At 37.1% G+C, this 27756-nt stretch overlaps 1 protein-coding gene across 2 annotated transcripts; it reads left to right on the top strand.

Moving 5' to 3' along the window:
* The first annotated feature begins 112 nt into the window (after positions 1-112).
* Positions 113-27756, top strand: vapb (VAMP (vesicle-associated membrane protein)-associated protein B and C). Of its 2 annotated transcripts, none has more exons than XM_084127663.1 (6): positions 113-447; positions 12033-12185; positions 20014-20117; positions 22599-22679; positions 22884-23060; positions 24688-27756. In XM_084127663.1, exons 1-6 carry the CDS (start codon positions 390-392, stop codon positions 24844-24846), a joined length of 732 nt encoding a protein of 243 aa, XP_083983789.1. In that variant the 5' UTR covers positions 113-389; the 3' UTR covers positions 24847-27756. The 2 variants fall into 2 exon arrangements, with proteins under 2 accessions (XP_083983789.1, XP_083983790.1); XM_084127664.1 differs by having other exon boundaries at positions 116-447; positions 24691-27756.

Below are 27756 nucleotides of genomic sequence, written 5' to 3'. Positions count from 1 at the left end.
TACCGTAACATTTTCATAAGATGGTTCATGACAGATGACCCATAAAGACAGCCCACCCCCTCCCTCATTCTACTACACCCTTCTCCTCAGTCCTCACACAATCACATCAGTCGCCACTACTGAGTACTGCAGGGGCAGTGACGTCACGGCCAGCCTCTCTCTCTCTCTCTCTCTCTCCCACACACACACACAGTCCCTTCCTGCTGCATCACAACAGTCGCTAGTGGATCGGGTAACTGAGCTATTTCCACTGCCTTGTGGAGTTTTTATTTCAAATAAATGTAACAGAAGTCCTCATCGACTAACAGCCTCAACCGTCAAGCCCGTCACCGTCAGTCCGAGCGGCCGTCAGCGCAGCCAGTCTGAACGCGTTTCAAGCGCAGTGGGAGATGGCCAGGCCAGAGCAGGTCCTGCTTCTAGAACCGCAGCACGAACTGAGGTTCCGAGGTGAGTGGAGAGACTGACACAGCCGTGGACGAGCGCCTATAACGCCCAGCACAAAGAGGGAGGGTCATTTTTTAGGGGGTTAAGGGCAGAAAGAGGCGGTGAGATGGCGTTTCTGACAGGCCTCAATCCTTGTAGTAATAATGATAATATGGCGCAGCGCCGTAATGATACATCGCTCCAAACTAATTAGAATGACATCAAACGCCTTTCACAAGGAGTAGATTAAGTGCTGACTAGGTTTGCCTGGAGACTGACTAGCACGTTAGCTCGAGCTAGCCTGTTTAGGCCTTAAAATACAGGCTCTACTGGTGGGCTGGTTAATTCGGTTAGTATGAAGCAGTTTAGTGTTGCCATGTTCGCTTATTATTAGCGACGTTGCGTTTTTTCTTTTCTTCATACAGTCGCTTAAAAAATGGGCTGTTGATTTTATTATAGTCTTATTTACAGCAGCGTATATTTGCTTGTTAATGTTTCGCCTACTTGCATACAAAGTGTGTATGTCGTTATTTAGTGTTATATTTCTCTGATTGAATGACCGCTGTGAGTGAGCTGTCAAGGCGAGCGCTCATTTCTCCTCGTGTTCAGATGATCAGAAGGAGAAATGGTGCCTTTCGTTAGCATGAAGAACTGGGCCGCTTATTTTGACTTTTTTCGATATGGCCAGTCGATTATTTTTGGCTTATTTTTTCAGAACAGGTCGCATATTTTTCCAGCGAAATCTGGCAACACTGACAACAACCTACCTTGATGCTGCTTCCAGTCAGGAAGTCAATGGCACCATTGAAAAGACACCTTTACTATTACTCCACCTGACATGGATATATTGTGGATAATAATTATGTCGTAAACAAACTTATTTAGGTATTTTTGTGATAACAAGTTGCCATGTTGTAGACTTTTAAGGTTTGGGGCTTTTAGTCTAATGTAAGTTCATAAATTTGATGTTTACAGAATTCCAGGGTTCATTTCATGTACTGGGAACACTAATTACTGTCGACAGGAGACCAATGCTATATTGTTGTATGTTTACATTAGCATACTATTTATTAAAGTTCGCAAGAAATCAGCCAATAAAAATGCTGTGGAGGCACTGACACCTCCCATGTGACCACCCTTAGTCAACAGGTTTTGTTCCTAAAATCTTCTTTTGTGTTCCTTACTAGAGTAAAAGTCATACAGGTTTGGATTGGAATGGTGTAAGGGTGAGTGAATGATGACAGGATTATCACTGGTGGACTACTACCCCTTTAAGGAGCTCAATGAAAGTGCATTGAGCTCAACTTTAACATTACATTTATGCATTTGGCTGACACTTTAATCCAAAGCAGCTGGTATTGGGAATCAAGCTATACATATTAGTTCATGCATTTGCTGGGAATGGGCAAAAGAGCGTTTGCCTCCCTCTGAAACTTTATTTGCTAAAAACAAAGTGATATTTCAAAATAATATCACACCGACTCATTTCCTAAAAGATTCTCTAATGTTAAAGTTTTGGCAAATCAACTTGAAGTATCAGTGAAACAGCATTCCTTCTGTAGTCACCCTACCTCAGGCATATTTAAATTTTTTGTAAACGGTCAGGACACACCTTGTGAATTGTCTGGAGTTAACCAGGAACATTTTGTAAACCTATTTAATGTTGTTATTGCTTGTGATGTCATGTCTTTAGTCCATTGTTTAGTAAGTGCTTTAAAGGTGACATATTATGCCCCTTTTCACGAGATGTATTATAAATCTGGTGTCCCCAGAATGTGTCTGTGAAATTTCAGCTAAAAAAAATAATTTATTAATTTATTATATTTATTATGTGTGTGTACCTTTAAATGCAAATGAGCTGCTGCTCCCCTCCCCCGTTCAGAAGAGGACCGATCCTTTACACGAGCTTCAGGTACTCCGGGAATAACAAAGAATTTCAGTCAAATCTCAGAAATAACCCGTAGTGGAGTCTTACAGAGAGACTCAGGAAGAGATTGTAAATTTTAGTGGATACATGTATGTATCGGTTAGTGGATACATGTATGTAGTTGTGGCGTTACATTGATCAATCTCATCGACTTGCATGTACTGTCATGTTTAACTTTTACACAAGTTGACAGCTCCCTGAGGTCTTTATAAGACAGCTGTGACATCTTTTGGTTTAGTGTTCAGTGCTCGTCTGTCCAGCAACGACTGAACAGTTTGCATGCTTTGCTCGAACATTTGCCATTGCGTTAGAACTGGTTACACTGTTGTCGCTTGAAAAAAACAAACGGTGGCGCCGTGGGTGGAAACATGCAGATTAAGGGGCGGCAATATTATAATAAGATCCCCTTCCTACTTCAGAAGGGGAGCGAAATCTGATCTGCTTAATTTTTGACATGCTTGCAGAGACAGGCTTACCGAAACAAAGTTACTGGGTTGGCACTTTTCACGTTTTCAGGGTTGGTAGATGCACAGGAGACCCGATTATAGCACTTAAACACGGAAAAAGTCAGATTTTCATGATATGTCCCCTTTAAAAATGAGGGTGGTTCTCCTACTGCTTGTTCACACCAGGAGCCTGTGAGGTGGCGTTATGCCAGGTTCAGTCAACACAATATTTTTTTCTGTTATGATAGTCTCTGTGCCAGAGTATACGATTTTGACTCCTAAATCCTTTTTGCGTCATAGACCATAAACACATCAGACTACAGTGTTTCCTCTAGGATTTTTTTCCAGCTGTGGTGGCACAGGCCCATTTCCCCAGGGGGATGGGGCGTCGCCAATGAGTAATATTCCCACGGGCCCCAGGTGTTTAAACCTCCCCTAAGTATTATAATATGATATTATAATAGAGCAGCAAAGCGAGTATGCGCATCCCGTGCACAGAATGATGCACTTGAAGCAACGCGAAGTCAGCGCTTCGCATTGAAAAGTTTCGTGTATTATATCTATGCAACAGTTTATTGAGCCTTTTCTTTTAATAGTTTTAAATTACAGTTACAGTGCACATGAAGAACAATTCATAGTGCTCTCTACTCCAGTGCTGTAATCTAACAGACACCCTGGAGAAAGGAATATGATTTAGAAAGCGCAATAAACTCCAGCGAGATAAAGTCATTTTATGCAAACCATAGACCTTTAAGTATAATAATGGGAACAATGATCTTGGAGAGAGTGTTATCGTGTTACTGTCGTAACCGAACGCGACGCGCTGTTTGAATGCTGAATTGAGAATGACTGAGGAGAGATGAGTTTCCGTTAACTTTAACTTAACGACTTAAATATTCATTTTTACCTCACATTATGCTATCGAATTACTTTAGAAGTCTTGGAATATAGTGCATGAAAACTTAATGGTGCTTTACAGTGGGGCTTTAATGGGGCTTAACAATAACACAATAGTATGCACAATATCGGACCTCACTGAGAAGCTGCAGCCGTGGCGGGATGATTTTTGGTGTGGCGGACCACCACGGCAGAATGAATGTAGCGGAAACACTGGACTACACGTTGCTTGCTGTCTTTAGTGATGTGCGTAATGTCATCAAAAAGGCTGAACTAGCAATTGGAAACAAGAGCGTTGTAGGAAACTCCGAAGCGAAGACCAGGAGACTTGGTTGTATCTTCAGCAGGATTCTTTGAGAACACGAGCTGTTGGTTGCTGCAGTCATCAAGTCTGACTAAGGGAACTTTACATGGTATCTTATAGGCATTCAATGGGCAGTCCTTAAAGGAGAACTTGGTAACTTTTTTAACGTAATAAAACTGTCTAGAAATCATTTGGATGGTTAAACAACCTGTTCTGGTGATATTGGTGACTTTCCCCGCTCCCCCCAGCGTTCCCAGGCGGAAAACCAACCTTGCAACTTGGGGACTACCGTCCCGGCAAGATAGAAATTGGAAGTCTCGTGAGAAGCGAGAACGAGAATGAGAACGAGCGCGAAACACGAATTGCTTTACGGCAATTCGACATAAACAAACACGCATGTATGATGTATTACCAGATTACCCACCTCGGTAGACATAGCTCCACACGATACAGTTGGCTTGCTCCGATCAAAACAAACGCACATGAGCAGCGGTAGAGAGGGGGAGGAGGCCGCCGCAAGTGAGTTTTTTACGACCGTGTTGTGAAATATACACCCTCCCACAGCTGTAGGGGGAGCTCGTGGGGAAAACATGTTACAACAAAAGGGAAAATCAGCGAAGAAGTGACTAGAGTTCGCTAGAGTTACCGAGTTCTCCTTTAAAGGTGCTGACAGTCCTTAAAAGTGTTGACCTTACACACAGCCTTAGAAATGACCACTAAATCGAATCATCTAAAGACAATAGAGGCAATTACCCCCTACTGAAGATAATGGTACCCCCCAAATTGCATAAACATCACATGGTCACAAGAACTAAGACTATGTAATCATTCACACATAGTTTGACTCTCAGTAGGAAGATCAAAGATTGACCCCTTCAATGGAAACTATATTGAATCTAATCAGTAAATTGATGCCATCATGTTCACCTTGAATGCCCAATACAGTGTAGTTCACCTTAGTTTTTCATGTGATTTTATGTAAGGATGTAGGGATCAGCAGATCTTAAACATATTCTTAAATTTGTAATCCTACAGCGTAAACAAACAATGTGAAGCGGCATGTTAGCTTTAAGCCTGATTTATACTTTCGCCTGGCTCCACTGACTGCATGCACACTTCTCCAAACAGACAAGCCGTTCATACTTAATGCGCTCGCCGTTGTACTATTCTTTGAAACAACGGGGCGACTCGGAGTCAGGAATAAGTAGTGAGAAGTAAGGTACACATGTGACAGTTTGTTTTAGTTCACCTCACCAAATCCACACTACAAAAGAATCATGTAAAATCCAGTTAACCTTAAGATTATTGCTTGTGACATTAGAACAAAATATATGGAAATGAGAACATGTCTAAAACTAAATTAAACAATGATCTCTTAAATATTTTCAAATTTTACTAAACTTTTTCATTTAATTTCGTGACTTTTTTTTTATTAAACATGGACCTTTATTTTCATGGACCTTTATTTCTGCTATAGTAGGCTCATTTTGTAAATGTAAGCAATTAATCTAGACATGCGCAAACTGGGACGTACCTGCTCAGCCAGATTCGCCTCCAAATCTTGCATCTTCGGAAGCAAAGCCACGCTGAAAGTCACAAAAAATGGCGTGCACACCGCCACACAAAATGGGGTCACACGCACTTCCGTCAACGGCACAATTCCGTCATTTTTGCCACGTGCACCCAAGCAAACTTAACCAGCCTTAATGCTAATTCCGGTACTCACCTTGTTGCTGATGCGCCTCCATTATCATTCGCCAACATTTATCATATCGTTGTGATAGTCCTTCGTCGAAACATCAGGCAGGAGTATTGTTACCGTGGCTTCACGAACCTTCTCTCCATTGCATAATTCCTAGCAGCACCAATGACATTGTCTCTCTTTTGTTTCGCCATGATTGAAAGCTGTGTATGGAAGAGCTTCTGTGCTCCTATTGGTCAGTGTCACAGATGTGACGTAACCCGTTGTGGAGCACCCTAAAAAATCAAACATGCTAGTTCTGTTGGGACGTCAAAGCGTTGCAGATGTGGCGACGGTTGGTGTCCACTGTGACACACTAACACTATACGAGATAAAACGATAAATTCTTGTGTCCTGATGCCCATTGTCATTTACGAATCAGCACGACACCCTACGTCTAATGGATCGGGCTGATATTGTGTAGTCTGAACCCTGCATTAGACATGCTCTTAGTTGTAGGAGTTAAATATCAATGCCAGTCTAATGTTGAATGCCATTTGGTTTCCCCAACATATTTAGTATGTTGTCAATTAGGGCTGGGTAAAAAATATCGATTTCTCGATTTTAATCGATTCTCATTTTTACGAAACGATATCGATTCTTAAATCCCAAAAATCGATTAGTCATCCTGTTTTCAGTTGACGAATGAATGTAACATTGTAGCGCGCATCCCATCCAATAAATCGCAATAATCTTTGTGCTTTGTTATTATTGATATGAAACAAAGTCTCAGATTTCAAATTACGTCCATTTTCTTACGAAATTCAAAAGCATAAATACCGTTTTGGCGCTGTGGCGAGAGATCGCTCTGGCACAGCTCTAGAGAAGCAGCAGCGTGGAGCGCACATGATCTTCTCTTCCGCCTTAATAATACAGCGCAAAATAAACATGAATGAGCATCTGAAAGTGTTTTAAAAGGTAGAGTACAACTTATCGAAGTCCGTATCATGTCACATGGAATCGCTCAACCAGTGTTTCAACCGTGGAAAGACGTCATTAAATCAGCTTGTAAACAATGTCATGTAACGTCACATTTACCTCAGAAAAACCATATCCAGTGACCATAAACTCGTTAGTCAGCTAGAAAAATTAACTCTAGAGAGGAGCATTTTGTTAAATATATGCACCATATTACATATTCATTATAATTTTTAATGTTCTTCAATATTTAATGCATGTTTGAATAAATCTGGAAAGTTTTTTATGACAGCCACCATTTACATTTTTATATCATTTCATTTACTTTATTATTATAAAAATAAATAAGTGTATTTTAAGTGTTTGTATACAAATCAGTTAATTTTTACCTTCAATATTATGGCTAATGAAGCCTATAGGCTACAACTGACTCCCATAGTTTATAATAATAAAGAGATTTGTTTTCCTTGAGAAAATTTCCAATGTATTGTAGGCTACCTGATATCCAAAATAATCAATATTGAATCGAATCGAATCGTAATCGAATCGAATTGCAAGCTTGTGAATCGAAATCGAATCGAATTATGAAATTTGTGTCAATACCCAGCCCTATTGTCAATATACTTTTCTTTAAACTGTTTAATCTAATGGTTCCTGTCGCGTCTTTTGTTAGTTTCATGTTAACCTGCAGTTTTGTGGGGTTTTTTTATTTATGAATAAACTCTGAAATGAACCGCTCACTCACAAAGTGCCTGACACATTGACACAACAAGCCATATGTGATCTTTGCTTATCAACAGCCAAACCTTTGATAAGCATTGATATTCAAAGCTAATGAGTGTGAAACCATTGCACCGTTTTATTGCTTAGTTTTCCTATCTTGCTTGTTGAGCAATACTGTTCTTGTGCACGATTCTTCTGAAACGACTTTTTCAACTGATGTCACCTACCTAGGCCATGAGGGCTATTGGTTAATGCTAATGTCTTCAAAAGTGTGTGTGCTGCTGTTTAAAGGGTTGCTTAGTAATCGTGTAAATGCTCATTTGTTGACATTAATCAAGTCTATGCTGGGAATAAGGTCATTCTCTTCCAGGTTTCATTTTGGTTGTTAATCAATCACTAAAATTGAGGAAGATTAGCCTCAGTTGGTTCCGCTGTGGAACAGTGTCAGTTCTAAAATGTGTCTCCAAAATTGTCCTGATTCAAAGGGTAGTGTATAATTACAGTAAAATTGTTGCCTGATGTGATTGTCCAAACGTTTTTGTTTCCGACAGGCTTTTAGGTCTACTATATATTAATTGTTAGTTTGAGTTCTTTTCAGACAATGAAGAATGTCAAATTCCTCCCTCACATGTCAGACCTATTATTAATCAGTATATTGAATAATTGGCAAGAGGAGTGGAACACATGGAAGAATAATAAGCTATATGAAAATCATCCGGGAATTTCAAACAGACTTTTAATTACTCTTAAAACTAGATATGATCAAGTGGTATTCACCAGACGTCGTATAGGTCATACAAGTTTGACTCATGCCTTTTTGCTTAAAGGTGAAGACCCAACTCTATGCATTGCCTATGCATGTAACTACCGGTATGTTTTGTAAGATTCCCCTCTCTGTTAAATATATTTTATTGGACTGTCCTGTGTTTAATGCAAGTAGAATGCTCTTTTATGAAGTTATTTCACTTAAGGACTTATTCAGTAAGTTTATCCCTGAAAAGGTATATGTTAATTTATGTATTATATGACTTGTGTTTGTTTGCTTGGTTTTATTGTATTTATATGATATTTGTATTGAAAATAGCCTTAGATGCTGACGTGGCATTAAATTAAACTATCTATCTATCTATCTATCAGACAATTAATATGCTACACTAGAATAATCAAAAATATACAAAAGCCTTATGGGTTGCGTTGCAGAAATCATTTTCTTACTCAATATTTTTTGGCTTGATTTTCAGTATCCTTAAAAGAAGATAAATTACCTTATAAAGCAAAATGACATAAGATATGAAATCTTCAATGCCAGTGAACTAAATTTAGTGAGGTTTATGCACAAAACAAGGGGGGCACAAAATTTTCAATAGAGAGCAAGCTTATTCATTAACATATTTTTTTCTTTCCTTTTTCTCTCCTTTCTAAATAAGCTTGAATTTTAACCTCACTTAATTTTGTTAGATTTCTCTGGGTAGGAAAAACACTTCAAATGTAATCTTCACATAAATATAAGCCACACATGGCTGTCAAGTTGAAAAATGTGAAGTTTATGCATCTTTATATTCTGTTGTTAGTATCATGCATTTTATGGATCATGATTTAATGCATATATATGGCCATAATTTAAACAAATTCTATGTAAAAGCTGTAAGTACTGCACAATTGAGGACAGTTTGACAGATTTGTTTTTCAAGAGTTCATTTAGCCGACATTGCATTATGAAGCTGACATTATATCAAAGCTAAAGAGATCTCAAATCCACTGCAGAGTTGGTAGGTGTAGTCCAAAGCTCAGTTGCAGGCTTATGTTTTATAAATGAGGTACAATGCGTTTGTTTCTGAGCACTGGACAAGGCTTCCCCCCCAGAGAAGGCTGTCTGCATGGGTCATACACCATAAAGAAGCCAAAATCATCTTAAAGTTACACCACGCCTCCTGCCTCAGACTCCACCCCCTACAGAACACTTCATTGAAAAGTTAGTGATGCTCTCAAGTAGCAGGTGACTTCAGGTAACAATAACCCGACCGTCCAGGCATGCCACTTTATATTTAAAGCGTCTGAAGCTGAGACTCGTCTGTAGAGTTCAGGAAGTACCTCCAGCCAGTAATTATATGTCATTTTAGGAAGTATAAAGGGCAGTTTGAGATTTTGAGGTGGTCCAGGTGTAGTAGTAATGGGGCAAAGCTGTTAAAATATGGTGACGTCTGTTTGATTTAGCAGGGCTGCACCTTTTTGGCCTGTTCCATCCGTTTAGAATCACTAATACCTTGAACTATGTGGTGAAATTATATAAGTGCTCATTGATTCAGACCTTGGATAACTGAATTATTGTATTGCTCATGAAATGGTCCTGTAATAAATATGTTTTAGGGCTATAAAGCAGGGTGTAAATGAGAGGCAGATGTTGAAATGCAGTGTTGGAAAGACGAGTCACATCTGCACACGTGCGGATGCCAAGTATCTCTCCATGTAGATGAACGCTGCATCACTGCAGACAGATGTGTTGGGTATTTCTGAGCTATACGAAAGGCACGCATAATCGCTCGAGGCCTTTTCCGCCATTGTACCTTGTTTGGCAGGAAAACCTCTTCTACATTAAATGATGTGTACAGTGAGTTTTTTAAGGTGCTCAGGGGACATATTTGTGTCTGCAGAATATCCTAGAACTTTCTTGAAGCTCAGTCTGACTCTAGAGGTCAAACTGAGGATCTTTTTTGAAAAATACGTATGCATTAAAGTGAGACTACATTACTATATGGTAACTATAAAGTACTATATAAGTGACTAAAGGTGCAGCATTACTACAATTCTAAGCTTTAGGTGCAAGTGTTTTTTTAAATTGTTTTTTAGCCTATTTTTAAATCTGATCTTAATGTCAGCTTAATCAAAAGCCATTATTTGTGTAGTGACGTTTGCGAAAATTTACTTTTTCTTTTTTTTACTTTTTCTTTTTTACTATTTTACTTTTTTTTTCCACTTTTTTGACGTTTTTATAATTTTACTGTAAGTCATACTTGTTATTTTTCATTTATATTATAATTTTAGATTAATTGATAACCCTTTTTTATGAGTACTTAATTACAAAATTACTCCAAATGCCCAGCCCTAACATAAAAGGGCTGTTTTTTCATAAATATTTTTTTGTTCTTCTTAGGCTCTTGGTATTGATCGGTGATGTAATTTACCTAATAAAATTAATACAGAGAATGATGCCTTTCTGCATGACTTATGCTTTGCAATTACTTATGCACTAATTCTATGAGGGTCTCCGGATAGGTCTGTATGAATGGAAAAGACATGAAGCTTTTGGCCAGAATGGTCCATTGTTAGGCCTTGTGTAATGTTTGTCTCTCTTTTAAGGTTTTAAAGGCCCAAGGCGCTTAGTTCATCTGCGTCTTTTCCTCTGTAACACACAACATAAAGGCTCAAACAACATAAGGCTCACTATGGGTTTCAAGTGTCTCAGCCTCTCAATAATTTAACTGGTTTAATAGAATTAACCTAGATGAGGTGTTGCATACTTGATGTGTGGTGCTGCCATATTACATAAGGGTGAAGGATGTTTGAGACAGAACTAACATGTATGGTTGAGTATGGTTGTCAACGTGAAATCAAAATTAGCCCGATTTACTTTCTCAACACATATTTATGGTTATATTGTGCACAATTTCATTGTTTATCTCTGTAATCAATCATCAAAATGTAATAACTTGCTCTGCCTAATGGATAAAAGTCCCGTTTTATTTGTTTTTGCACATGGAACTGGCATATTATGGAAATAAAAAATGTGTTGCAAATTATTCTGTTTTATGTTGACTATGATAGAAAAAAGTTATCCTTGGATTTATAGTGTTTATACAAACATATTTATAGTACTACTAAATTTAGGCCTATTTGTTTTTCTACATTTTTATTTTATTTCTTGTTACAGAGAAAAACATATCCCAGTTGCTCCATATCAACGATTCAACCTTGATTCCAGGTGAAATATTCGAAAAGGTGTTGAAAATTATTTGATTTCATCAGGAATTGGTTGGAAATAAATTTCATTAAAATGCAAACCTATTGAGAATGAGAGACTTGTTTCAAAAACACAACCCCCGACCCCAAGATTTTGAAAAGCATGTATAAATTTTCTCTCTATCACCATATAGTTTTACCATACAAGTGGTGACTTGTACGTAGTTCATATACAAGAACTTATAGTTCACCATACAAGTCTCTGTTCATCACCACAGACATTAAAATGAATTGATTCTGTGATATGGACTGATTAGCATCAGCCTTTGGCAGAACCAATTCTCTTTGTTCCATTTTCCTGAAAATCACCCTTATTCTTTGCCGCAGTGTAAAACGAGTGCCAGGGTTGAGAACAATACTGTGGTCTTTTGGCCTTTGATGTGCCACTAATTTTGTAATGTGCCACTAATGTGATTTGTCTCGAGTCATTATGTCTTGGTGGGGTGAAATCGGTTACAAGGTTGTAAATCGATGCGGTCACTTAGAGCAGTCTGGCTGCAGATATTGTTTGAGATGTTTTTGCAGCAAGCCATCACCCATCACACACTAGCAACTGCATGGCAATGAGATAACAACCACAGAGCAACACCTGAGTTTTGAATGTAACAATTGAATGTCCTGTCTTTCTCCCCTCAGGTCCATTTACAGATGTGGTGACCACCACTCTAAAGCTCGCTAATCCCACAGACAGAAATGTGTGCTTTAAAGTAAAGACGACTGCACCGCGCCGGTACTGCGTGCGGCCAAACAGCGGAGTGATTGATGCTGGAACCTCCATCAACGTCTCTGGTAAATACACCTCATTTTTCTTAAAATTAGCATTTTGATACCATTGGTCACTCTTGATTTAAACTGTCAAAGCTTCCAAATGACGACAAGAATGTTGTTGCCTTCATAGTTCTTGTTGTTGTTGTTATTATTATAATTATTAGGGGTGTAACGATAAACTCAGCTCACGATTCGATACGTATCACGATACTGGGTTCACGATACGATACGCATCACAATATTTTGAACAAAATTAAAAAATGAAACTGAAATAACAGATTTATTTCCAAAACATAATTTTTAATAACTTTGTTGTACATACAACTTAAAGAATTAACAATATTTCAAGATTTAATTGAACCTTCTGTATGTAAATTACCAATTGAATAGGTGTGTCTGAACCGTAAAACTGAATTTTAATTGGGATAGCTGAAACCTAAGAGAGAACAGGTAAAGCAGTTGTGACACCAGAATAAAAATATTCATGATTCTGAACCTGAAAATACAGAATTATACTATGCATAGTAGCCTATAAATAATGTAAGCCCTTTTTACTGGTAAAATCAGACATTTGGCATTATCAGGACCCACAAATATTACCCCATTGCATTATTATACATTATATTAGTAGTTTAATGTAGTACTGTTACTGAAACTCTGTAAACTAATTTTTTTTCTAACGCAGTACATTTTCAATGCAGGCATTTGTTGAATATCTTACACAGATAAGATGATCTTTTAAGTTTTAGGGGAATTGACTTTAAATGTAGGGATCCGAAATCTCTCAGATTTCATAAAACATATATCTTCATTTATGTTTGGAAGATGAACGAAAATCTTTCAGGTTTGAAACAACATGAGGGTGAGTACCTGATGACAGAATTTACATTTTTGGGTAATTTAATACTTTATAAATACAGTAAGCTGAGTCTTGGATTCTTGGACGGAATAAGTAAATAGAGAAGCAGAATAGAACAAGTAATGCTTATGAAGGAAAAGGTCTGTGAGAGTGATTTTATGCCTCTTTGGGATGGCACCACCAAGCGCCGTTCACTTTAAGTATAGTGGTGCAGAGCCAGTGGTTGTTCTGTAGGCAAATACAGCCTTGAATTTGATGCAAGTGGCTATTGGCAGCCAGTGCAAACCGGTGAAGAGAGGTGTGTGCGCTCTCTTCCACTCTTGCTCTGGCGTTCTGGATCAGTTGAAGAGGTTTGACAGTACATACTGGAAGGCCTGACAAGAGAGCATTACAATAGTCCAATTTGGATAGAACAAGAGCTTCGACAAGGAGTTGTATAGCATGCTCCGTTAGGAAGGATCTAATCTTCCTAATGTGCAGGACCGGGCCGTTGTAGCAAAATGGTCTGTGAAGCTTAACTGATCAACAATCACAACTCCAAGATTCCTGGCTATACTGGAAGGAGTTATGGTTGATGAACCAAGTTGAATGGAGAGGTTGTGATTAATTGAATTGAATTAAATAAGATATTAAAGTGCTGATATTAAATAAATATAAATATTAATTTACATGTATATAAAAGTGTTATTGTTATTACTACCTCTACTTATTCTTATTCTTACTATTTATTCGTATTTTTTAATATATGTTTGTATTTATTTATTCTTCTTTTCTTATTTATATTAATATTATTTATTGTTGTGCTTGCGTCGTAATTAATAATAATAGTTATTTAAAATTAATATTAATTTGTAATTTATTATTTATATCTGCCTGATTTATATTAATATTTATTGTTTTGCTTGCTTTGTTATAAACTCAAAAGAAATGCTCTCCATTTACAGGAACACATGCACTGCCTTCCTTTAATAACTTTTTTTTTTAAATAAATTATAACACTGTTGCAGATACAGAGCCATATATAGTTTAATTACATTAAATACAGGCTATGAGTCATCTGCTCCAAGTCTTTATATTGTGGAGGAACCACTTTGACGATGATGATGTCAATATTGTGTATCATATGACAGATGTTTGTAATGAAAACGCCATTAGCGGTCTTTCAAAGAACCAAGTGCTTAAAATTGCCGTTGCTATCAAATGATCATTAACTCTGTCAGGTAATTGATCAATATGACCGGTTGATTATTTAGGTACATTTTTAAAGGGATTGTTTAATAGTGAGTCATTTCTGATCTTTTCTGTCGATGTGTCACAGGAAATCTGTTTGTGTGAGCTTGACAGCTTGACGTGTATCCTTAGGCATTTCTGTCTGTGCGGATCCAGATTCCCGTCCCTGTTATAAGTGTTAGCCCTTTCTGCAGGCACACTTTTTTTCTATACACGTCCTGGTCTCTGTATGTGTGAATTTACAGAGAATCAACTCATCAGAAACACAGACCGTTTGTTGTTTTTGAACGGAAGGTGAGAATGGAAGCGAAAAATGGCAAAAATCACCCCCAAAAAAATTGGTTCACTAAAACTATTAAAAATAATTTTCAGTAATTAAAAAAAAAGATGAAATAAAAATAAATATTATATAAAAATCTTAAACAGAAAATTTGAAATGCTGCCTTGGCAACTAACAGAAATAAAGCTTACGATGACGAACTAAAATGGCTATAACTGAAATAAAAATAAATAAGCCTATATATAAATACAATTAAAATGAAGCTATAAAGGTAAATAAATAATGCTAAAATATTTGATTTGAAGGCACTTTTGCAGACCGTGATTAGTGATAAAACGACCAGAAACTATGATGTGAAATGAGCAAGAGTGATGTGGCCGTGTCCATCAGTGCGGCTAAGATGAGAATATGTAACTTTTTTATGCAAATGAGCTAATGAAGTCTTTGGAGTACACTTGACCCGTCTCCTGTGAGATACTGTGGTTGGCAAAATGAAGGAGACATTTGTTACAGCACCTTTATATCCATTACCCAACTGCTCTCTGTGCATGACGGAAGCCTTTACATAACCAACAGCAGTGTTGGTCTCTGAGACCTTTGAGAGTTTTCCTAATAACTCGACTCATTTGAAATCTCAGAGCCTCTTGGAATCTCACGAACATTCTTAAATTGCTCTCATTATTTTGTGTTGATTCCGATGTTTTGGGATTTCTCTCCATGGTGAGATGCCTGCTCCCTGTCAATATGTACAATAGCTCTGACTGTATTTGAATCACAAGCTAGTTTTTTAGTATTCCCTCGCGTGTTTATCAGAGGGGATGCACAATGGATTTTGGTTAATGGGCTTTTGACTTTTATCCAGACCTATGAGACGAGCCTCACGTCTCCATCCGTTCTCAAACATCACTGTCTGTCTGGGTTGTGAAGTTTTTTGTTGACAGTTCAAAAGCAACAACTTCAAGCTCTGAATCCCTCATGAATCTGTTATGATTGAAGAAACTTTACCTTTGTCAAGTTCTTTATACAGTGTATGTCCACTTCCACATTGTCTGAAGACTACACACTTATTTAACACTCACACTCACACCAATTTCACCATTATGTAACGCTTCTATGCCTTTATTTGATCAGCAACAACATTTCTTTGGCTGCACTAAGCGAAGTAACTCCAATTTAAAGACATATTTGTGGTTACCGATAAACGTGATTGTGACACTCTGCGAGTTAACAGAAAGTAGGTTGACTTATGTTTTGTTTTATTGTTTTTTTCTTAAACATTTTCTTTAAGTCTTCATTTTTTATAATTCCATCAATCCAAACATTATGAAGAGATCAGTAATTGGGATTTTTGACATGATATTTCTTTAACTTCAAGGTGGAGACATGCTGAATATGGTTTATTATGGTTAATCACTTAGTGTTTATAATCCTGTCATGATAATATCAAATTACTTGTTGATTATACGTATTAATACCCTGTCATGACTCAGAACCTTTGCTTTGGAACTTAGTAAGTTAAGTATGCCTCTCTAAACCATTAGTGTTGTCTGGATGTCCTCACATTTTCTCCCTCTCTCCATTTAGACTTCATAGTTTTTGCAGAGGGGATTCCGAGGTCATGTTTCATAATTAATGGAGTTGCTCTGCTTTTTATCTGCAGGGATCCAGTTAATTAGGCAGAGGAATGATTGTCTGCAGTCAGGTGTTTTGTTTGAATGCACATGGCCCAGGGCGACAGTTTTCTGCAGTTGTCCCGCCCCCAGACAGTCCACAGCCTTGAAGATGACCACTCAAGTTGTGACCACACAAGCTCTGTGTGATTAGAAATAGTTCTCTTAAGAATACAAGAAAGAACAGTATGTGCAGACAGCTCATAAAATTTGTGTAAAAGACTGAGATTGTGCCAAATATGGTTGCTTTCAAAACAAAAAAGGAGATCCAGAAAGACCTTTCTGTACATGAACAATCCTCGTCTTTCTACATTGCACATTCGAGATATCTGATCAAAAGTATGCATACTTCAGAGCGTAAATTAGTTAATATTTTGTAATATTATCAGGTCAATCACATTAAATGGCTAAATATAATCAAATTTATTTTCACTATTCTGTTTCTTGTAAATTTCCAACCGTCTTCGGGCTAACATTTTCCATGTTCTGCAAATTTAAGCATCACATAAAAATGTTCTTTGTTAAAGAAATCATGCTCTTGTGCTTTAATAATTATTAAATCACTGCAAGAGAATGAACTGTCAATCATAGTCAGCATGGAGCCGTCCATTTTATTGTTCAAGACAATAACACCTAATACTTATTAGGGCTTTGACTCCGAACTTCGTTATTCGAATATAATTCGAATATTTAAAAAAAATAATGATATTCGAACGAATATTAGGCAGCCTTTAATATTCAAACCTGTTATGGGCATTATTTTTTGTAAATGTGTTTGCTTGTAAACGTTGTTTTCAATTCAGATTCCGAGGCTTTTTCACACCTGGTGAAGTTATGAATCGCGAGCTCATTAGCAAGGCTATTATTGGTCATCAGGGCTCCTGTAGGTGAAGTTAGCGTCCTGGTTAGTGCCTATTTTGCATACCAAAACAATGGCCGCGCCAACGGCTACAACAACCACGGCTGACGAGGAGTTCGAAATCTACACTCCTGACAATTTGAAAAGCAACGTGTGGCGCTACTTTGGGTTCCCAAAGAAACAGGGAAAAATCACGAGTAAGGACAAAGTGATGTGTAAAATATGTAGGACCAAACTCACATATACGACGACCAGCCACACGAGAGCCCACCTGTCAACACTACATCCCGGCAAGCTGGAAGAGGAGGAGGGGGAGGGATCGGGGGGCGAGGCAGGCCAGAATCGACTCCATGCTATCTCCGTCAAAATATTATTAATAAATATTAGAATATATTCAAATATTAATATTAATAAACAAACGAACTTTGAATATGATTTTTGGGCAAAAGTCAAAGCCCTAATACTTAGACTATAAAGTCTCTGGCTTTGTTTAGCAAAAAAAAAAAAAGTTTGATTGCAGTTTGAACATCGAAAAAATCTCAGGAAATCTATTTTTAAATTCACATTCACACAACACTGTTTACCACAAACTTTTATGCATTTTGGCCATTCATTTACACAACACGACATCGCCAACTACCGGCCTGGCAGCATAATACAAAGTTTTTATTCATTTTCGTAGATCCGTGTGAACGAGGATCGTTTGGCAGTGTTGTCGTCTGTACGCTAACATTTTCAAAAAAGCAAAGTAAAAACGTTTCTGTTTTCAGTACATCGTTGTCGTGTAAACGCATCCTCAGTCTAAAAAGTAGTTGTTTTTCATTTGTTATGCAATTTGTATATAACGTCATACACCGTGGGCGATAGCGTCTATTGCTGTTTTCATTACTGTGACAACTGATATACACTACCATTAAAAAATTTAAAGTCTCTTATGCTCACCAAGGCTGCATTTATTTGATCAAAAATACAGTAAATACAGTTTTTATTATTGTGAAATATTATGGTAAATTTTTTCATTGTTTCGTTTGTTAACATTGGTTAACTACATTAGTTAACATGAACTAACAATGAACAATACTTCTACAGCATTCATTAATCTAAGTTAATGTTAATCTCAACATTTACTAATCAAAAGTTGTATCTGTTAACATGAGTTAATGCACTGTGATCTAACATGAACAAAGGTTAATAAATGGCATAAAAATATATTGCTCATCGTTAGGTAATGCATTAATTAATGTTAATAAATGAGATATTATTGTAAAGTGTTATTAAAATTTTAAATAAATGATTTCTATTGTAATATATTGTAAAATGTAATTTTTCCTGTGATGGCAAAGCTGAATGGTGTGAACTTGAACTGATACTTTGACTTTCTCCACATCTTGTGTCAAGGATAGCAACAGCTATGGGTGAGAAATCTGAATATTTGCACAGTGCACATTTCGTTTAGTAATATTACTAATGTGAACTGTACAAATAAAGTCATGTCAAGACTCATTTAATCCCTCTTCCTCTGTTGATACGTTTAAAAATACCCCCTTGATGCTGCTAGTGAAATACCGATCTAGTGCAGTCGGAAAGATTGGGACTGACAAAACAGGACATTCCCAATCTGTCTCAGCCGTCTGTTTTCAGTTTGCAATATCGACGGCGCTTGATTGCCATAATGGCACACAAAACCAAAGTGAGGTTTTTTAACTCGCGGGGGAGTTGGCGTGCATCTTCTGTGAGCTCGGCAGTAGTAGCCACATCTAAGAGGGCCTTTGAAATTAAGAGATCATTTGTTTTTAATGAAACTTAGCAGCAGTTTTCCTAAATCATGCACACATTCACCCTAAAAAAAGACCCTTTTGAATCCGAATGGTGTCTTTTAAAAAGGGTGATGGGGGTGAAATCGGCTTTCAATACTGATTTCAACCGTGCCAGAGCCCTCGCACGCCAGGCATAAGAAAGTGATCATTGTAAATCATGGTAACAGCTCTAAATTAGCTTTTGCTCATTGGAATGACATCAAATAACATGGCCTTCTTTGGATGGTGCTGATGGGGTTGTAGACGTGAACTTCCTCACACTAACACCTGGTTTGAGTTAAAGGCTGAATGTGTTATTATTAACGTGAAAAACACTGTTTAGGAGCTGTAAGAAAAATTGCCCTTCTGGGGTCACTGAAGTTTTATCAGCAACGTTTGTAGTGGGATTATATGAAATGAATAGCTAAGTCTTTTTGTTTTTCTGAGTAATGTCATTTTGTGAAACATGGGTGTTTTATGCCCAAATATTTTATCACATTTGTGGCCAGATTTACTAAACAGGGCAGATTAGTGTAAGAGCGCAATTCCAAAAAAAACAAAGTTCTGCGCGTGATCTACTGAAGACTTGCAAAATAAAGAACACAGACACAGCTGGTCATTTCCATAATGACCAACGCAAATTAGGCGGTAAACAATACCACAATAAAACCGTAGACTGACTAGCGCAAACCTTAGAAAATCACCTTGCATGATTCATTTAGATACTCTCCTCCCATAAATGTTGCATCTGAAAAGAAAATTCCTACAAATGCATATTCAATAAGGTCAGCCGCAAAAATTACTGTCCACGCCTTTTCACCGCTATTTTTTCCACTGCGTGTCTTTAGTAAATCCTGACAGTAGTTTTTCAGCGCAAAAAAGAGGGTTTGCGCTGGCACAAGCTGTTAGTAAATCTGGCCCTTGGACTGTTGAGAAACCTATCTGCTGGAAATGTTAATATTGTATAGTTTTTTGTATTCCTTAAAAAAAAAATCAAAATTCAAATCTGGCTCAGATCATTTCCGATCCGGTTCCTTTTTCTTCTCCCCCAACATTGCCTGTCGTCTTATGACTGTCCTGCCCACTAAAATGAGGAAACCGCTAAAGATATTGTTTAATGTGTACTGTATTTATGTTCTTGTGTTTGTCTTACAGTGATGCTGCAACCGTTCGATTATGATCCGAATGAGAAAAGCAAACACAAGTTCATGGTACAGTCTCTGCTGGCCCCACCTGACATGACCGACACTGAGGGAGTGGTGAGTACTGATCCATGCCACCTGCTTTCTGAAGGTTTATACTCCCTTGTTCAGGTCTGTTTTTTCTTGGATGCATTTTCTCCTTTTTTTAGTAACACTATCTATGAATTTTTTTTTCATAGATCGTGTTTTCATAGATAGAAGAGATTACCGCTTTGAATTATGTACAGTACTGTTAAATCTTTTTTTAAAGAAACTTCTATTCAGCAAAAATCTTTAGTCAGTGACAGCCCATATATATATATATATATATATATATATATATATATATATATATATATATATATATATATATATATATATATATATATATATATAATAAAACCATTCTTGATGTCTTATATGTTGGGTCCAAAATGTACTTTTATAACTGCTAATTGCAGGTGATTGTTTTTACCAGCCTTGAACAGTGTTATTTGTTTGGCTTTATTTATTTAGTAGTATAGTATTTATCAATATTTTTTTTTGAATTAGTTTTTATTTATGTTTTAATTTTGGGGTTTAAAGCTGCAGTCCGTTACTTTTTTGGGGTTAAAAATTATCCAAAATAAATCTTTGAGCAAGTACATAACCAGAAGACTATCTGCTTGCCTTAGCTCGATTCAAAACGGTAAGCTTCTAATAATGTTTTTAATTCCAGTGGTACTGGTGGATTTCCGCAGGAAATGCGAGCATGTCTTTGCGTCATTACGTCACGTCTGTACACATAAAGGAGGAGTCTCGGTTAGTAGGCTATATTGCGTGTGAGGATGTTGGAGGTGGAGATTTATAGCCTTTTCTCACAGCACTTGATATAATTAAACTTATCAATTTGATGGCGGATCCAGAAAGGTTCAAACAACAATCACCAGTGACAACTGGAGATTCACTCATTGTAAAATGCAATGCTTCTGACTTCGGAGTGGCTACAGAAAAAAAGAGACTGCAACCGGGCTCATGTGAAAACAAGGATAATATCGGAAGGGCATTAAATGTAGTCACGCAATGCTGATGTTGTTAACATTAACAATTTGAGAACAAAGTATAATTTGCACGTTTGACATAATATGATAAGCGATCATTAGATTTAATCAGCGTGATTTACAACAATGCTTTTATCCCCTTAGTTGGTCAGAACAAAAGTGGATGTTACTTGTTCAGATTACATATTCCGGTGAAAATTCTTATGTTGGTCATACTTCCCAAAAGTAGAATCTGTGATTGCGAATGACAGTATCCACACCGAAGCGACTGACAGCCGCACGTTCTCCTCAAAACATTGGATTCATCCGCGCTGTGCCGTGCCGAGGCACAACCCACGTAAAGTTGATAATTCTGCGAATAACTGCAAGTGCAGATTCCGAACAGAAATGGTGACAGAGAGGAAAAACTACGGACTGCAGCTTTAAGTAATTGTATGTGTTTTTGTCTTCTTTTTTTTAATTAGTTTTTGTTTTTAAGTATTTCTACTAAGCCTTAATTTATTTTAATTTCAGTTTTGATAATGAGAACTTAAACTTAAATTATTTTATTTCAGTTAGTTGCCTAGGCAGCATTTCTTGTTTGTTTTTTTCCATCTGATAATTTTATTTTATTTTATTTCAGCTTTATTTCAATAAAAAAAAAAAAAAAAACTTTTAGTTAACACAAGTCTTTTGCAATTATTTTTGAAGTTTTTCTATATACAGACTTCATCAAAAGTGTGCTACAATGCCATTTAATGATTTAAGCAATAATATTGTGATAACCTCTGGCATAGATCAACAATATATGATACAAAGCGGTGTGAGTTTGCTGTTCAAGTAATATAACTGGGGTTGTCACATAACTCTAGTGTTTGACAGGGTCCAAGAGCAATATCCAAATCTCTTGGTTGTTCATGACTCTCTCTGAGCTTTCTGAAATAGATCATACTGAACATTTGTGTGCATGAGCAGATGTAATGGTAAATAGGTTATGAAAATGACAGGAAGGAAAAGCGGAAAGAAAATGTAGAGCAGAGATCTGGCTACTTATTCACTGTCCTGAACTATTTCCACGATTGCTTGTTGATGGCTCCAAAGCTCGACTCCAAAACCGAGGGAGCTGCCTCACTGTCTGCTGTCTACATAGCCGGATACCTTTTTAAGATCCGAGACTTCGCAGATGACTGCTTTGAAACTCTCTTCATGGGCAACTTATTAATGCATAACGTCCACAATTGGCTCAGGTGGCATGTGGTTAGGCTAATGGATCAATGCTGTTACAAGCATGAGAAATACAAAGCACACAAATATTTTAGTCAGTTGTGCATTTTTAATTGTTCAGAGATTTTCTAGCAATACTTTTTATCATCTACATTTCTCTGGGGAAATCTTCCATGGTGGAAATCTTCCTATGATGTCTAAAAATGTTGTGTATGTAAGCAGGTCGCTACGGTTTGTAAACGGCTCATGAGGTGTTTATTTGGTGTATAATCAAATGTAGGCTCTTGTTTACACATGTTGTTGTTCTCTCCTGCAGTGGAAGGATGCCAAGCCAGAGGATCTGATGGACTCCAAGCTGAGATGTGTCTTTGATATGCCCGCTGAAAATGAGAAAACAGTGAGTGGATGGGTTTTCGTGTTTTTCCTCATGTTAGCTCTGAGCTGTAGGCAGTGTGTGAAATGACAGAAGGCATAACTACATTCATGTTACCCTCTCCTAAAACTATTAAGCAAAACAGATTCTTGGCTCTTTTATGGATGCATTTGCTTATGATTGTGTCTGTCTGTCTGTGTGTGTCTGTGAACCTGATTTTGGCCACAGCATGAAATGGAAAGCAATAAGATATCCGCCAGTCTCTCAAAGTCGGAATCATCCACATTGTCTATGAAGTCCATTGCCTCCAGTCTGGATGATGGAGAGGTCAAGAAGATCATGGAGGAATGTAAAAGACTGCAGACGGAGGTGCAGCGGCTACGAGAGGAGAACAAACAGATCAGGGTGAGTGTTTGCTATTTGCGTTCTCATAAATATCATTGTCAGCAATAGTCATGAATATGTTAAAACATTAGACACTTTTTTGCTATTTTCTTTCAAATTCAGAATTCAAATATACAAAATTATGCATCAAAAAGACATTATATACAATACCGTTCAGAATTTTGGGCTCGGAATGATTTTTGAAAGAAGTCTCTTATACTCACCAAGGCTGCATTTATTTTATCAAAAATACAATGAAAACATATATTCTAACAATTTAAATTGTTTTCTATTTCAATATTTTTAAATATATAATTTTATTCCTGTCATGACCAAGCTGAATTTTCAGCATTTCTCCAGTCTTCAGTGTTACATGATCCTTTAGAAATCATTCTAATATACATTTAAACATTCACCTAACATTCATCGACCTTTAAAACATGGAAGTAGTAGCCTAACGTTAGCCACTTTACATGCCCACTCGCTCTCCCGCTAACCTAGATAAATGTGCGCTATTATTAGGCACATATCCAAGTGTTTGTTCTGAATTAAGTTCTAAATTAAGATGTTCAGATTGTCTTTAGATAGTGTTTTTTTTTTTTTTGATACATTCATAACTTTTGTCGGTGCACTGCAACAAGCTTAGTGTACGTTTGAGCGCTTAATTCATATTTTAAATTATTATTATGGTTTATTATTTCTCTGCAATGTAGAACAATGTTATAATATTTCTCAGCCCTGAATCTGAAACCATTTTCCAATGGCACTCCCTAACCCCCCCGTAGGGCCTATATATTTAAAGGTGCCGTAGGCGATTCACGGCAGAATTTTTTTTTTGTTATGCTGGTTGATAGTCTCCTCGTATCCTGACAGCAATCGCTCTGTTAAGCGGTCTAAATGTATTTTTATAAATACATGTCGTCTGTGGAAGGCGCAGGACCATAACATTTTCGTTCAATCTTTGTGTTTGGTATATATATATATAGTATAACAACTTAATACTGTAAATGAGAGGAAATAGAAAGTATATGTGGATTTCTACAAATATTTTTTGGTAAGTTCTTGTGTGGTCACTTCATTTGATTTAGAGGCAATGAAAAAGATGCTTAAATTACCAATAGACTGAAACAAAATAGAAAGGTTGAATTTAATTAAATGTAATTACTTTAAAGCATTTATATAATTTATTTATATTAATTTCTTCCCACTGATGTCCACTTAAAATGTATTTTTTTGTGTGTGCCTATTTGACCTATTTGAGTTTTTCATGCAAAAATAATTTCAGAATAAAAATGTTCAGTGTTCGTCTGCCGTACCTTTAAGAAACACTTAAAATGAGCAATGTTACATTTATATCCATCACCCTGCTCTCTATAGATATCTGTCTTTGAGCCATACTGATTGACCACCGCATTACTTGTGCTCTCTTCCACCATATTGTTCAAATTTTTAACGGCCTCAGGATGTTGAGCATATCGAGAGTCGGAACTGAAGATAATCTGCCCTTACTCATCAGCTTCAGCTGGGGGCCATTACCGCTGCTTGTTTAATGAGACGCGTGCAGGGCCAAAAGCGCTTTTCATAACTCTCAAGATTATTTCTGTCATCTAACTGTCTTTATCTTTATCTCTCTCTTCCACTTCCCCAGCAGGAAGATGATGGTCTGCGGATGAGGAAGAGCACAGTAATGTCCGCTCCGCACTCTTCAGCGATGAGAGTGAAGGAGGAGGGGCTGAGCACCAGGGTGATCGCTCTAATTGTGCTGTTTTTTGTTGTGGGTGTCATCGTCGGCAAGTTGGCCTTGTAAAATCCAAGAGGAGAGTGTTACAAGCATGCATTGCGGATGAAACAAAAACAAAACAGACAAGTAACCAATGCAGAATTCGTTTAATCCGAATGCCATATCATTGGGGTAGTTTTGGATTAGCGAGGTGTGTAAAATTAATAAAGAGATCAAGATATTTCATCATGTTATGTGCAAAGAAATAAATTCAGACAAAAAAAATTAATAATAGTAATCTGACACAGCTCTTGCCTCAAAATTGTGAAATCATTCTGGCCCCTCTTCCTTAATTATTTCTGATGCAAGTTCAAATATATCATAGATTTTAACCACTAAAATGTTGTAGGGATTTTCTAACACCAGATGTGCGACTGAGTTGTGCTAGAGTGAATGTTGTTTATCACTTGTTTTGTTTTTTTTTGTTTTTTTCAATGGGTCAGAAGCAAATTGAATCTGTATACAAATGCTAAACATCTTTGAAAAGTGTCACGTGTGCATTTAATTTGTGCATACCCAAACATCGTGCATTAAAGCAGCAGTTCACTGAAGTTTAGCCTTTATATTTTCAATCACTCTCCAGGTAAATGATAAAAACAAGCCTTCTAGTATCTTCCCCAGTCACACTGTTGTTGAAATAACATGTTTTATATCTTCCGTTCAGTCCAGCAGATATGTTTGAGTACCAACAAGTACTATGATTCAACATATATTTCCTCGACAAATCAGATAACATGCAGTTTTGCAAGAATATATGATGTCGTCACTAATTACCCACATTTTTTTGTTAAAAGACCATCACCGTTTCATGCCAATGTAATGTTCACTTGCAAACACAGTTTGACTATTAGGTGATTAGACATCTTAAATCAACAGCGAAGAAATGGACTGTTAGTGACTGATATTTCAAACTGCTGTTACTGGGGAAGTGTTGGTGAAACCCTTTGTCCGTTCACCTATTCATTTGCTCCAAAAACCATTTGAAACTATATTTCTCTGTATGTCGGTGAGGCGCAGAGCTGATGTCTCTGAAACCAACACTTCCGATGATGCTTTGCACAAACCGATTTCCCTGTCAGGAACAGAATAGGTTTTTCACCTTTCTTTATTATTATTTTCTTTTGGTAAGGGATATATGCTTGAATGCATGGCTCTGTTTAGAGCAAAAAAATACTTTATATTTTATTAAGCTGCTCCATAGGTGAAATATCCTTTTCAGGCCCTTTTAGCACACCTCAGTTTCCATTTCGCTGCCTGTCGACCTAAGTTAATTTATTGATCAAGTCATTATTATATACAATAATAGTGCAGCTGCTAAGCGTAATATCTGATGCACCATGTACATGCAACTGGTTGAAGGTCTCTCTCCCTATGAACTTTCTATCTGAAGATGCCATGAGGAGTTTTCACCATCAGGTCCATTAACACTGATCCCCTCTCACTTTACCCTTTCAAAAAGAACAAAAAAAAGTAGTTAAAGGAAAAGTAAATCCAGGCTTTAACATTTTATAATCATTTACTTCTCTTCACGTTGTTCCAACCCCAAATTGTTTGCTTCTGTGAAACAAGTTGTTAGGAAGAGCTGCTCTTTCCATACACGATTTACAGTATGTTGCTGTGAAAAAGGACAAAAATAAAACTAGTCCAAAGATCTTTAACACTATTCTGAAGCCATACGAATAGATTTGTGTTAGAGATGGACTGAATTTGTTCATGGCGTTTGGTATACAATTTGATATGTTTGAGATTTTGCATATGGTATGATATGTAAATGAGATTTGGCATACGAATTGATATCTTAATGAGGTTATGAGTGACAAACGGTTTAGCCAGTTCCACACAAAGATATTGCATGGCTTTAGAACATGGTACACAAGCTGTATGGTGTTTTTCTTTAATTTTTGTCCTTTTTGGATCATTTCAGGATCAATCCCCATCCACGTTTATGGGAAAGAGCAGCTCGGACAATCCGCATAGCATCTAATTTTGGGTTTCGTAGAAGAAAGTAATTAATATGAGGTCGTAACAACATGATGAGGGAGTAAACGGTGATAAAATGTTTATTCTCGAGGGCAACTATTCTTTTAAAAACTGACACATGTGAGTATTGTAACCTGTATTTTAGCCATGCCAAGCCTACACCTCATTTCCAGATAAATGCATGGCTTCGATATGCCTTGTCGGTGGTCTGAAATGTACACAACACTGGTTTATCTCGCAGCATAAGGCTTTAAAAAACACTCCTGACATTTCTGCACTGTTTTCCTGAGCCCTCTGTTTCTTTGCTGTCCTCTGATGTTAATTTAGTCGTTTGTTTGGATTTAAGTTATGAATAAAGCTTTTATTGCACAGAACTGTTTATATTAAAAATGCACTACATATAAAGAATGTCATCTTCCCATGCACAACGGTCTGGTCTTTGTGAAATAACCGAAATGACACCCGAAGAGAGACTCTTCCTACAGGGGACCATTTTGTGACCTGATGTGTATTTGTGTCATAGTTTGGTGTTGTGGGGGCGTTTTTTTCTTTAATGTTTCTCTTCTACCCCCCTCCTTGAGAAGCTTTAGTTTCAGTTAATCATCTTATTGCTAAATATTGGATTTCTAAGAACAGAGGAGCTTACGATATTGAAAAACGGCAAAACTTTGCTTTGTGAGTATCTTAAGGAGACATTCAGGGTATAGGGATTTTTGGACTGCAGTTTATGTATAGTTCACCAAGGAGTATGATTGCCATGGAGAGGGAGGGATTTGGGGGCCTATCAGCCAATCAGCTGGCTCATAATTAAAGGAAAACCTTATTATAGTGCCCCAAACCTTCACATACGATGTAAACATGAAGGTGACCGTTTTGTATGTATATAAATAAATAAATAATGAGTCTAAGATGAAAATTAAGGTTGATATTCCTAGTCAAGTAGTCTATAATGGTATA

This window comes from Abramis brama (genome assembly GCF_963993115.1).
Source record: "Abramis brama genome assembly, chromosome: 11".
Taxonomy (NCBI): domain Eukaryota; kingdom Metazoa; phylum Chordata; class Actinopteri; order Cypriniformes; family Leuciscidae; genus Abramis; species Abramis brama.
Note: the sequence above shows the minus strand (reverse complement) of the source record. Positions and strands in the feature narration are given on the sequence as shown.

Bases quoted from the DNA above. Each gene is read 5' to 3' on its own strand.
- vapb (XM_084127663.1), top strand. From the start codon at position 390: ATGGCCAGGCCAGAGCAGGTCCTGCTTCTAGAACCGCAGCACGAACTG. The intron at 12,186-20,013 runs GTAAATACACCT...TTTGTCTTACAG, and splicing joins AACCTCCATCAACGTCTCTG to TGATGCTGCAACCGTTCGAT. The intron at 23,061-24,687 runs GTGAGTGTTTGC...CCACTTCCCCAG, and splicing joins AGGAGAACAAACAGATCAGG to CAGGAAGATGATGGTCTGCG.